The 13,875-nt window shown below is 37.7% G+C and overlaps 1 protein-coding gene across 4 annotated transcripts in view; it reads right to left on the reverse strand.

Moving 5' to 3' along the window:
* The window catches only part of slc6a9 (solute carrier family 6 member 9), a 62,850-nt gene that overhangs the window by 25,649 nt on the left and 23,326 nt on the right, over positions 1 to 13,875 (reverse strand). Inside the window, exon 1 of one of the 4 annotated variants that reach the window (XM_055201801.2) lies at positions 12,828 to 13,099. The exons of 2 other annotated variants lie outside the window; for them this stretch is intronic. In XM_055201801.2, the coding sequence (XP_055057776.1) occupies positions 12,828 to 12,869 (42 nt within the window). In that variant the 5' untranslated portion in view covers positions 12,870 to 13,099. Of the gene's footprint in view, positions 1 to 582; positions 702 to 12,827; positions 13,100 to 13,875 lie in introns of those variants that run through there. One more of the 4 variants, XM_055201805.2, reaches the window with a different exon arrangement.

Below are 13,875 nucleotides of genomic sequence, written 5' to 3' on the forward strand. Positions count from 1 at the left end.
ACCTGTTAACTGCAGTTTACCAGTAAAGACTGTATGTTTGAAAGGGACTATTTTCTCTAATTTTCTCTATGTGGGTATTTATGATATTTCAATCATTATTGATGTGAGTTTGAGATGGGCAGGTATTGAGTGTGAACATGGTAATGGAGTTTGCAAGCTAAGAAACATGCAAACAAATACTTGTCATACAGTAGTTAGAATTTCTTTTGAATTGCAAATCAGTAACTCTTTATGTCCTACCCATTTAAATCTTGATTCAACATCCAGTCGGTAGTAGCCAATTCAATTTGAATTTACTTTAAAGCCAAAATTCAATCCTTAAAGCAAGACAAAAATTACATAAAGTTCATGGGAACTTACACAATTGAGGACACGTATATACTGTAAGCATTCCAAGAATGACTGAAGCTGTTTTAGAGGTAATAGGACTTACTGTGCCTGCAAAGCAACTTAAAAAAAAAACTAAGTCGTAGTTATAAAACAAGCCTCAAATATATTCTTGAGAAGTTTACTTACAAAGGCACAGAATTCTCATACATTGCCTACTAAGGCCACATTCACCCTTTTGTTATTCTGCCTTACCTTTCCGTTCATCATCATTCAAGCAGGAACGGACAGCATTCAGGCAAGCGTCAACGTGTATGTGAGGTCAGAGTAGACCACCTCAGGTCAGTATGATAGATCAGAGCAGACTGACGCGGCTCCATGGGGAATCTGTTGTGTTGTGATGAGGGTGTGAATAGGGGTGGAGCCAGTAGGTGTGGCTTTAGTAAGTTTCAGTGGTAACACCAATACAGCTTCTTTGGCTATATTTATGGCGAGAACCCAAATTTACTCACTGTTATGTCATCACCTTTTGTTTTGTGGAAGTTTTGTCTAAGCCGTCTCCTTTTGTTCAAATTATTGAATAATATGGCAGGACCAGGGACAATTTTGCTTGCCATTCATGTTCATTGTATAGAAAAGAATAGCTTGAACCAAACCTCCCCACCCCTGATTAACAGCAACGCAACGCCCATGTTCAAGGCCCAGAAAAAGCATTTAAGACATTGTTAAATAGTCCATGTGACCAACAGTGGTTCAATATCCTTTTTATGAAGCGACGGGAATACTTTTTGTGCACAAAAAGAACGATTTCATTTCACATTTTAATCTCCGATGCATGTTTACATGTGTGTACCTCACATATGAGCACCACACATGCATTGTGAATACTGGCTCCTGCATCGCGCACATAGACATAATTAATGCCTAGTTTTTCCAAAAACTCTTTATTTGTGATAAACTAATTTCTCATGGGTGTGGAATGACATGAGGATGAGTAATGATGTAATGAAAAAGCAAACACTATTTAAACCACACAAAAACGCACTTGTCTAACAAACGCCCGGACCATCACAAATACGTACATTGCAAGTGATGTCTTAGGGTGTAAATAAAGAAGGTGGAAAGAGATCTGAGGCTGTTCCCCTGGTTTAACTGGCCTGACTGCTATGAATCTCTCATCTCTGGTGCGCCCTGAGGGCTCAGTTTGCCATGGCACGAGTAGAGTCTGAAGTTTGCTAAAGCCATGTCGGAGTGACTGCTTTACCGGGAGACCAACACTTTTGCACTGTAGGCCGAGGGCAATCCTTCCCAACTGCGTGTGATGTGCTGAGCTCTACCCATTGAGAATCAGCAAAGCCCAAATCAACATTAAGTCTATGACATATTGTACTAAACGCTGTATTTGCAGAAAGCATCTTTGCCCTCTGGCCAAGACACAAGCAGGCCCACTGCTGTGACAGCTGCAAAGGCGGCAACAAGGGTTAGCCAACACACTTGTTTCACGGACAAACAAAATGTGTTTGAAAAATTGTAATAATTAAAAGCATTAATAACAGAGAGATTATTTGAAGAGTTTGGTTCTAAAACGCAATAAATCCATTTTGATAAATTTCGGTAAAAACGTGTTTTCTATACCAAGAAAGTGACAAGATGAAAACCACTATTTTCTGTTACAAACTTTCACATAGCATCTTACGGTTATAATAACATTAAAAATTAAAAAACAAAATTTGATTTTCAAAAATGTATTATTATTACGCAAAATGCAATAAATCCAAGTCTTTTTTTCAAAATGCTATAAATCTTTTGAATTAATATATAAATGTGCATTCATCTTTGCCATGTTATATTCATTTAGTTGACTATGAAATAAACATTAATGGCATTAACAAAATCAAAACACTTTGTCATATTAATAATAGTGCTGTGTTCAAATATCGATACGTCGATATATCGTCATGGACGCCTGACGATGCACGCTTCCGCAGAGGCGATCCTGGCCTTCTGGGGGCCCTAAGCAACTTTCTGAGGGGGCCCTGTCATCGCGTTCATAAAAAACAATCACTGTCTCTGCTTAAATTGTAACAACATGTTAAAATTTTAAATTATGAATAAAATAAAACCAAAATAGCTGTCAGATAAACTATAACAAACATCTCAAAATATTTTCCAGTTTGTTTAAAAACTAAGGCATGATCAGATCATGATTTTGGTAAACATACCAAAATACATAAATAATTCTCTGAATATGCAAACATTAGACCTAATGTGTATTATTTTTAAAATTCTAACAGGAGTCGCACAACATCTTGAATATATAAATGTGTTTATTTCTTAACACATATGAAAGATTGTGATTATTAATGTGTACAAGCATTCCTTACAAAACACACTGGACAAAAACTGAATCTAGGGATTTGGACTGCAGTGTTTGTTATAAATCCATTACATGGTTAGGCAAGACTGAATAGGAATTCAAAACATTAATGTGTTCTTAATCTTTTTACTTCACTTTCTTGTCTTTCCTGCTCCGGGCGGATAGCTTTAAACCATATCTGAATGAAGACGCGTGTCGATAGGCGCGTCAACCGCATGCGGAGTTGCACAGACGGACTGACAGCTGGAATTAAAGTATCGTGAGATCAGACTGCTTGTTTTAATTTCGAATGGCTCTCGCGGCACAATGATGTCACTCGCCACCTAATCTGTGCAGCACAGAGGCAGACACTACTTAAATATTTTAAGTAAATTTTCCAAGCATGTGTGCTTTAACAGAGTGTTTGTCTTTGAAAAAAAAAGGACTTTATTTTACAAAATAAATGTTCACTACATTCTAAAGCATAGAATCATACTGTGTATTCCTTTTATATTGTATATTAAAATTGATGTAATACCTAATTACATAAAAATTGTGTACTTTTACTTTTCTTGAGTAAAAGTACAAAAGTACTTTTTACTTAGGTAAAAGTAAAAAAAAATACTTTTAAAGTAAAATTTTTTTTTAATGTACTTAAATATTAAATATAAACCAAAAATTTGAAATTATGAAATGTAGTGGAGTAAAAATTATGATAATATGCTTTGGAATGTATATTTTCCAAAGAAAAACACTGATAAAATTTGAAATACTTAAAAATTTACTTTAATGTAGAAAGTAAAAATACTTAAGTAGGGTCCGCCTCTGGTGCAGCGCTGCATAAAGTTAAGAACAAGGGGTGTAGGGCCCCCTAGTGGTGTGGGGCCCTACGCAGCTCGCGTAGCCTGCGTATAGGGAGGATCGGCTCTGACCTTCTGTATCGATTCGGATGCACTTTTGAAAGTAACGTGACGAATCGCTGTTAATCCGTGATCCATATGGAAAGAACGCATGTGTCCGGCGGAGTAAAGGTAGCGGGGTATACTTTCACTTTGCGTGTCTGTCTCGCTGGTGCACGTGTCTGCATAACTTGCGAGTTGCGTCCTCTCTCTCTCGCCCGTATTTAAAATCAATAAGTTCAGTATGAAGGCGCAGATATCTTAGCCTATACTACTGCAAAGGGCTTTAGCCACTCTCTCATAAAACAGTACTAACGCATTAGAGAAGAAACACGACAAAGATTTGCATGTGAAAAGTGAACGTCTAGAGAAGAGATACAGAGCTACTTCAAACTATAGCTGTCCCATTAATTGATTTCTATTAAATAGTATTAACTCGGACTGCATGTTTATAGATATATTCATAGATATAGAATAATTAAATGAGAGACAAATATAATGCCTAGAGTAGGCTAAGACACTATCTTTGTAAAACTGCTTAAAAAAAACATAAGTTAAGTACTAACTCTGAGATTTTAAGTATTTCTATGAGTTACCCCAAAAGCTGTTACAACACTGCTTATTTAATGTACAATAAACAGATAATTATAACAATAATAATAATGTTACTAAATTCTGAGCAAAAATGTCATTCAAAATAGTCTTGTATCGTGATGCGCATCGTATCGGGAAATTGTTGGCGATACACAGCCCTAATTAATAACACTGTCATTGCTGCTGTCATCCTTGGGACATCGTCGCTGAACTTTTTTGACAGCGATCAGCTGTAAAATGTTTGGGTCCTGCTCAATTTCAGTTTATTTCATGTAAAATAATGGAAAGTTTTTCATAAGATCCCCTGAGGTCAACGTGTTAACATGACAGAAGCTTGACAAGCAACAGCCGGTATTTTATTCAATTTTGATGGCTTACGTTTCATCCTTGTCACAGAAAACCAAACTCTTCATTTCTTATAGTGTTCACTAATATACAAAGCCAGACATAAACTTAAAAGTATGACTGTATTATACTATTAATGCTACGTACACACCAAACGCGTCATCGTGTTACTTGCCCTACTGTAGATTACTTGCGGGATTTAACTTTGTGTCATGCGAATTTTTCGCTCGAGTTGAATATTTTCAACTTGGGCAAAGACGCGTTTGAGAACTTGCAAAAACTGAGGTTGGGGTGTGCAGCTTTTCAATGATGTTCACATTGCGTAATTACGTCACTTCATAAAGTTCCAATAGCAACAGGAGACATGGCTGCGCTTGTGTGAAGTAAATGCTAAATTTTTCAGAAATCTGCAATTTATGCGGCGAAAGTACGGCGTATTTAAAAAATGTGGCCCCCACATCAATATGCGGACTTTGGCTGATTATGCATTGAATCATGCGATTGCATAATCGTGTTTTTCTAGAGGGACTGTTAAATGGCTTTGACAAAAATCAGTGTATTGCAGCTAATAAGGACTATTGGGACAGAAGTGAGTGAGCCATTAAGAGTCAGCAAGAGAAAAGGGAAAAGTGCAATGAAAAATACTGAGAAAGGGCAAGGTAAAAATGCAGTGATGGTTCAGGAATGTAAAAACTAATAGAAAAAGTCAGTTTGGGAATCTGAATTGAGCCTGAGGAAAATAACTTTCTGACTGAAAGTGAGGGTTATCAACACTAGCAGCTATAACAGCTGTTCAGACTGACAACCTTCATCTAGCCATAATTCGGAGTGAAGGTCACATGACTGAATGACTTATCTTTAATAAAAAGTTAGTGGCTGGTGCAAATGTAAAGCCTTCAGAAGGGTTAAACACAAAAAGGAGAATGAACTCCACGACATATACTAAATCAAAATATATGAAAAGAGAATAAAAGCAATGAGAGAGAGAGAGAGAGAGAGAGAGAGAGAGAGAGAGAGAGAGAGAGAGGGAGAGCAGCTGGAAGCCCAGGAGCGCAGTGACTTTGAGACTAATGCCTCTGAGCACACATATGCCTCTCAACTGCTCTTTTTCTATTCCCTCTTCTTTCTCTTTCTTTATACCTATTTCAATAATCGACCTGTGCACGCACAAAACACATGCACATGCTACTGTGTGAGAATTGATTTTTATCTATATACTTATCAGCAGCCTATCATTAGGCAAGCCAAAAAAGTACTGTTTATAAACAGGTCAGACTTCCAGGATAGAGCATGAAATTATTTTTTAAGATCTTAGTAGACTGAATTAAAACTTGTTAAAACTTATATTAGGACACATATGAACATTATGTGGCCCTGTCTTCAATCATTGACATTATCATACTCAGTCAATATTAGGGCTGACACAATGATTTAATAATGGTCCCATCGCGATTGTTTGACCTCATCGCAATGATTTCAGATTACCGCAATGATTGCACATCTCTTTAAAAAACACGAGGGGGAGCTGCAGCACCTGTATAAACGAGACAGTATCAGATGGCGCTCCTTAACTGACAGTTTAATGCGATACATTGCAAAGCCATTAAACTGCAATGTAAAACACATTTCAAAAACAGCAATTCCAAATTTAGGGAAGTAAAGGATGCAATTCTTAAAGGGACAATAAGTAGGATTACCCCATCTAGTGGTGAAATTGTATTTTTCATTCAAACGAATAGTGCTCTCTAGCGCCTCACTTTTCCAAATGCGTGTTACAACTACGGTAGCCGTTATGTAATCACTGATCTCCTTGTCCATTTCAGCTGGTTTACGTGTTTTGAATGAAAACGTGTTGTGGAAACGCGTTTTTAGGCTAGCGCTTTTTGTCCCTTCCTGCTATTATAGTTTATCAATACAGTGGAACGACATGGAAGCCTCCTTGGACTTACCCGTTCAATGTAAGTAAAGAGAAGAAATTCTAAGCTTACAAAGAAAAGTCAGATCACTGACAGAGGTCATTTGACAACAGTGAGGACATATTTATGAATTTGACTAATAAAACACTTAAAACTATACTTACTGTCCCTTTAAGGATCTGTAAGGAATTTTTGCAGCCACTACAGACATGTGGTCCAGAACTAATATGACCTGTTCTAGTATAGTCAGTTTATTTTTATTGCATTATTATTTTTATTTATTTGTTTAGAAACTTTATTGTGTTTATTTTCAGATTTTGAAAGATATGTAAGGAATAATTGACGACGGGCCATTGAATTATAAGAAAATAATGCACACCAAGGTGGTAATGCGTTACACCGCAGGTGTGCATTATTTTCAAATAATTCAAAGGACCGGAGTCAATTATTCCGCTTATACCACGGTTACCACAAACATTGCTCTGGTGCCTATTTTAAAGACATTTGAAAAGTTAGGTGTGCGGTTTACAGAAAAATAATCAACACCCATAGAACATTTCTCAGCCAATCAGAATGCAGCATTCAACAGACCCGTGGTATAAATTCATTTAATTAACATTGCCACGTAAATCTCGCAAAATATTTCATTTAAATAATCACAACAAAGTAGGGATTGACCGATATGGATTTTTAGTGCCGATGCCGATTTTTGTTTCATCAGCCTTAGCCGATTACCGTACAGGCTGCTGATTTTCTTGAGCCGATATTTGGAGACGATACTGCTTTTGCTCACTCAATTTACATCATGAAAATGACACGATGATGCCAAATGTTACATTTATTGAACTTAAAAAAAAAAAACTATATTTAACAGAAAAAAAAAACAGGTGAGGGTGCTATGGAACCATGAACTGCACTCTCCACAATGACAAGAAACTATCAGCAAAGGATATTGATTTCTAGCACTTTACTACTACAAATATATATAGAGATGAGAAATAAAAACTCGCTTTGTGCAGCTATGATCAGCTGTTAGGCCGAGCTTTGGATGTTGTCATGGAAAGGTTGGTTGTTATTAGTCACATGACATGCAATCGCTTGCGGCTTTCAAGCGCTCTGTCTGTAATTAATGCCAGAAAAAAATCGGTGAACACAGCAGCCACATATCGGCCGATGCCGATACACATAAAACTTCAAATATCGGCCGGCCGATATATCGGTCTATCACTACAACAAAGTGTAAAATTATTTCATGAACAAACAAAAAAATTACATTTCAACGTCGTAAAAAGGCAATTAATCATCACAATTTATTAAACAATTAACCGCCAGCCAAATTTTATAATTGTGACAGCTCTAGTCAATATGAAAGATATCAAGGTTATATTTTCACAGAAAGTTCTGATGTAGGTATGATTTTCTTTATAATGATTATATATGTATGATTATAAGTAGAAAATGGCAAATTACAAAAACCCAACTTTAGCAGACTGGGTCCCATATGCTTACATTGCACTAGCTCATATCCATAATGTAATAAACATGTTTTTTTTCATGCCCACACACAAACATTAATATCTGTGCACAACACTGTAACACGGGACAACATTTTGAAGAAATTGTTTACCTTGAACAACATAATATGTAGTTTTTTCTTCTGTGTCATTTAGCATTTAAACTGCTTGTTTGTCACTTACCGGATCATTATATTTATTACATAAAAATCTATAACGCACAAAAATCTGACTGTAGCTACATTCAAGTGCTGCTACATTCCACAACGCTGTGAAGACTTTTTGATCCAGTAAGATGTTAGCACTTCGTAATTACTGCCTCATTCTTACATTGGTATTATCTGAATTATTAATCAAGCCCACTGCACTGAGTCAATCCTACAGCAGAGAGCAAAATTAACCACGTCACTGATACAGAAGATCCATTTGTCACAGAGCCTAAGCTGTTAAATACAGCGCTGAATCTACAGTACAGCAATAATGAGAGGAAAACCCATAGATGTGACTGTACAACACCGGGCTTTTCTGAGGAAGTGAACTCTTCCTACAGTATATAATCAGATCAGGTTATGTTCTTTTAACTTGAAAGAGGAAATGATCATTTTCCCAAACCGTAAGATCACACGAGTGAGTAAAAAAAAGAAAAAGACACACGTACACGTGAGGAGTATGGAGTCTGGAGATGTGGCAGATGCACCTGCTCCCTAGTATGTGTGTGTGTGTGTGCTGTACAGCTGGACACCTGAGTCTGCAATGATCTTATCTAGGGCTGCAGCTATCGATTCTTTTTGTAATCGATTAATCTAGCACTGAATCGATCGATTAATCGAGTAATCGGATAATTTTTTTTGTGTGTTTTTAAACAACCAAAACAAATAATGCATAACGAAAATTACTTGGCTGTAAAATGTTCAAGCATTTGGCTTTTATTTCTAAAAAAACAGAGGTATTTGGCTCCAAGAAATAAGCCTATTTATTTCAATTTTTACCCATTTAGTGTTTATAAGTGCTAGTGCCAACAATTAAACACTTTAATTTATTAATATGCACAACAGGTTTCATGCTGTAATCTAACCCTGACATCAACGTAAATATCTGGTTTATGTACATTTCTACACCTGCAGCATTTACCATTAGGCTTTTAACATATAATATATCATTTCTGGGGTGAGCCTATTTGCTATGGTAACAACCTGTGTGTATGCGCGCACTTGTGTTTGTGTGTGTGCGCGCGTTCTGTGCGTGAGGAAGAGTGACACCCCAGTCAGACGTGCAGTTGCTTCATTGCATTTTGGTACTGCCGAAATACATACATTACTTTTCAATAGAACGCTGCATTTGGTTTGCATCACTTGCATTGCGGTGCATTTTAGGTTAAGAATCCGTTCAAAAAGTCACAACATCACGTCCCGCTGTATACAGTGAATGCATGCAGCTAAAATTATTGTTGCGTGGCTACATAAAAGTTTAAGCATACGTGATGCATTGCGCGATCGGTCTGACTCGCATGAGAGAGAATAACTTCCTTATGCTAAACTCCAATAAGACAGAGATTATTATTATTGAACAAAATATGTCAGATTACAAGTTGCCCATATATGATTGCACTGTGGTGCCGTTTTTTGGTACACACACCTGTAGTGCATGCGTGTGTGTCAAGGGGTTCTTTTTTAATCTATACTGTCCTGCAATTGAACGTGAATACGTTTACTACTTAAAAACATCAAAGCTAAACATCATATCTAGTCAAACCGCATAACGACATCGCAAACACAGTATGGGATTAAAATCAGCGGAAGCTACGTTACCTTGTTTCATCGACGCTTGGTGAAACAGTAATGAATGTTTTTGGTTCAGATGCTGAATGTAATGATAATGTAATGATCCCAAACTTTAGACAGTCTCTCTCTGCCGTTTATGGACATATTCGCTCCGCCATCGCGCCAACTAAATTCAAACTGTACCACGCGCAATGATGTGCTTCCTGAACATTGAACAACGGTCCGTGTGAATCAGATCTCGGCGCGTGTAGTGCGCGTCATAGGAATTTAACGAGGCTTCGAGGCAGAATTTGTGCCTCGAGGAATTTTTTGAATCGAGTAAATCGAGTAACTCGATGAATCGTTTCAGCCCTAATCTTATCGCTCAACAACTATCAAATAATTCAACATCATTAAAAAACTTTCTCTGTAGTCCGAAAGACCTTCTTAATGTGAAGCAACTCTGACAGATGGCTTTTCTCTGTATACAGGTAATGCTAATGTTATCATTCATCAGCAAAGTCAGGATGATAAATAGTGAATTTGCATTCACCTATCCTTTACGTGTATATAAATTAAAATCAAAGTATCAAAAATATGCAATGCATCACTGTTTAAAATGATGTACACAAACACAATGAGTAAACTGAAAGCTCCTATTAACCAACCTTAAGGTCAGGTGTGCATTTCTTAAGATGTCTCAAAGTTCTCTCCGAAACATCGGGGACTCACAGATAGTTATGTATGTAATGTTTTAGGCCCTGTTTACATTAGAGCATTTGCGTTTTAAAACGGCATTTTAAAATGAAAACGATCCTCGTTTATACTGGCATTTTAAAAAGAATCTTCATCCACACTATACACCTTCATAAACGCATGAAACATGACCAATCACATAACTGGGCATGCGCATAAAAGTGTAAAATAACTTATTACTCTAATAATAGCTTACCTTTGCGCATTTATGCAGCCTAGGGGTGTGCGACATTGACAAAAATTCATACCTGGATCCTTTGCTGGCAACTACAACAGACACTATTTTTGAACCTATAAAAATGTGTTTGGGAAAGTCTTATATTGTTCTAGCTCCCCCCTACAACATATTAATATGATTAATAGGTACATTTTTATGTTATAAACCAAACAGAAAGGTTTTTATGATTTAAAAAGAAAGCATTCAAGTGAACAGTACTAAAGCGAACCTGAAGCAAAAATAAATTTCAGCAAATGCAAACTTCAATCAAACATAATAAGAGGTGAAGTATAGCTTTAGCCTACAGAAATGCTTATTGCATTAATTTTTAAAAGTGTGCGAGGTCCGCGCACGTCCTCAGCTAGCAACACAGAAATAGCAAAAAGCGCAAGCGGCTAAACGAACATTAAATATTAATGACGTTGATTTTATTGTTTTATTTATTTATATTCACAAAACTTATCAACAAAACATCGATTAAAATTAAGAGACAAATTATATGAAACAAAATTAATTTTAAAGTAGCAAACAAAACTAATAATAAGCTAATTTTAAACAAAACATAAACAACATTACAACAATATTCAAACCCAACTATACTCAAACATCAATATAAAACAGACATTATCTATAAGGATACATGTTAAAACAATCTGATATAGCGTTTTTTAATAGCTGGTTGGTAGATGTTTACTATTTTTGGCAAAACCTTTGTTGCAAACCTCCATTTACCTGAATAAAAATAAATTTTACTCTGAAAATGATGCACTGTCACGTTAACATCAGCTGTTCGTTTACATAAGACTCCGTCTACGTTCATTTACACTCGTTCATTTGCAACGTCTGAGTTCTCAAACTAAAACAGGGTCTGCTGCGTTTCCGAACGACTCGTTTATGAGAGTTGAAAACGGTGGTGTAGTGTAAATGAAAGGCGTAAATGTGGCAAAAGTAATGCGTTTTAAAAGGTAAACACATTCATGTAATCACAGCCTCAACCACACAGATAAGACTGAGGACAAAACACAGTAATCCACCTCTAAAGTAAATGGATATCAGGGGAATAAAGGCATTTAAATGACTTTAGGGTTATCAAAGTTGTAAACATAGCCCTCACATCACATCATCACATTAAATGAAAAAAGACAGAAAGGACAAAACTTTATGCACTGTATATAGACATCTTCTTTCTCACACATGTGACAGATTTTAACAGCACTACAAATGCTTCTAAGTTTAATTAAAAGATGAAAGTGACTTAACAACATAACTTAATGAGACTGCACATTTCCGTCGACCTCAGATATATGAAACAAATTTAATTAAGGACTAACGTTCATTCAAACGCTACAAACTATGCAAGATCACAATGATAAATAGATTTTTACAATACATAAAAAGCAGCTACACAATCATGACCATCCTCAATTAAACAAAGGTGGTTTTATCTTTGTCACCAACCGAAAGTAATCTCATTTTGTCTCATCCGTTTTGATTTAAGTTACCAGACTGTTACTTTATCCTAATTTGCACTTGCAGAATAGTGGAACGGAAACAGAGGCAAAGGAAAGGATGCGACCGAAATTGGCCCTGCGCGTAAATCTGTAAGGCACAATTGGATATCTATACGTTTTATTTCCAATAAATCTTCCCCATGACCGTTTAAGTGCCTCGGTGACCAAAAGGGGGGTTAGGCAGGAATGAAAAAGAGGAGAAATATGGGGCAGCCTGTGTCTCTCAAACACAGCTCTCCTGCCCACTTCCTTGGAAACTTTATCACATACCCTTCCACCAGCGTCGCCAGAACTTCCCACTGCAATTTGTTATAAAAACTTTTCAGTTGGCCCACACGTGGTCTGGTTTTTAAAGAGCTACAGCCCCTTTCTCACGTGGTCCGAAGGCTATTGAGTCGTCACAGGCATCCTGAATGATGGCCGAAAAATAAGGCAGCGCAGACAATGCAAAGTCTTGATTAATTCAGTTCTTTCAGAACCCTGCACCGTCGTCCGGGCAGCTCTGTACAATTGCCGCTTTGATGCGACGGTTAACACGCTCGCGCTCTTTCACTTGAGAGATGCGAAATTTCGAATTTCCCTCTCTCATCTTTTTGGGATAAAACATGAAAAGATCAAAAACACGGACTGACCTGATCGGCGATACACGCCGCGCTGCTGTTGGACTCCGACATGATTTGATATCTACCGGTAGTTGTCTCGTTTCAACTCTCGAGTTCTTCATTCACACCTTTCCGTTCGCTTCCGCAGAGAGACGGGAAAAAAAGAAGCCCTTCCTTTCGGCCGGGCTTGATTAATGCCTGAATTATTTTCACCTCATTTCATCTGATGGAGTTCTGTTTCCTCTCCGCCTCTTTCAATCACTCGTGGAAGGTGCCCCTCCACTTTCTTTCTCTCTCTCTCTCTCGCTCGCTTAACTCTCTCCCTCCCTTTCTGTTTCTCCCTCACCTCCTCCTGAAGCTGTACTTCAAGTTGGGGAAAGCGCCCCCCCCCCCCTTCTGTATCCCCCATTCTGAAAAACAGACAGAGGAGATCCGCAGCCTTTGCCTCCACCTCCATGATGAATGGAGCCGTTGTCATTCCAGGACTTTGGCTGCATACTGAGTGCTAGAAGCTGCTAGCTTAGCTGCCTGGTGTCACAGTCGCTGCCAAGCTTTTCAGCGGCCGGCCCGCGCGATAAAGGACAAAAGTAAGGAGAGGTCCACTTCCATGGGGCGCGCTACTCTCGCTGTCTCCGCATTTCGTCCACTTGTTATGGAGGCAGCTGCGTCCAGACCACCAACGCATCCATTCAGCCGCACTTGACTCTCAAATCCTCATCCACAGACACTGCCAATTCTCCTGTAAGGTCCTGCACAAGGCCAGAGAAAGGACGAACCGTACCGTCTGTCTGTTGGTCAGGGTACTTTTTGGAGGTTGTGACATTTACACTGACCAAAGTACAGTATACATTTGATCAGTATATGTGTTTCATGGGATCGGACCCTTCATGAAATGCCATGATGCAATGCTTTATCAACTGAACTACAGGACACTGTAAGAACAAATATGAGATGTACAAAGCAATTTGCAGGCAAGAAATGGGACAGCAGAAATTCAAAAAGTACACATTTGCACCTAAAGAGTTTACTGTATATTGGTACCTCAAACCTACATATTTAAAAAAATACAACCTTTTTA

This window comes from Misgurnus anguillicaudatus, chromosome 2 (genome assembly GCF_027580225.2).
Source record: "Misgurnus anguillicaudatus chromosome 2, ASM2758022v2, whole genome shotgun sequence".
NCBI lineage: Eukaryota > Metazoa > Chordata > Actinopteri > Cypriniformes > Cobitidae > Misgurnus > Misgurnus anguillicaudatus.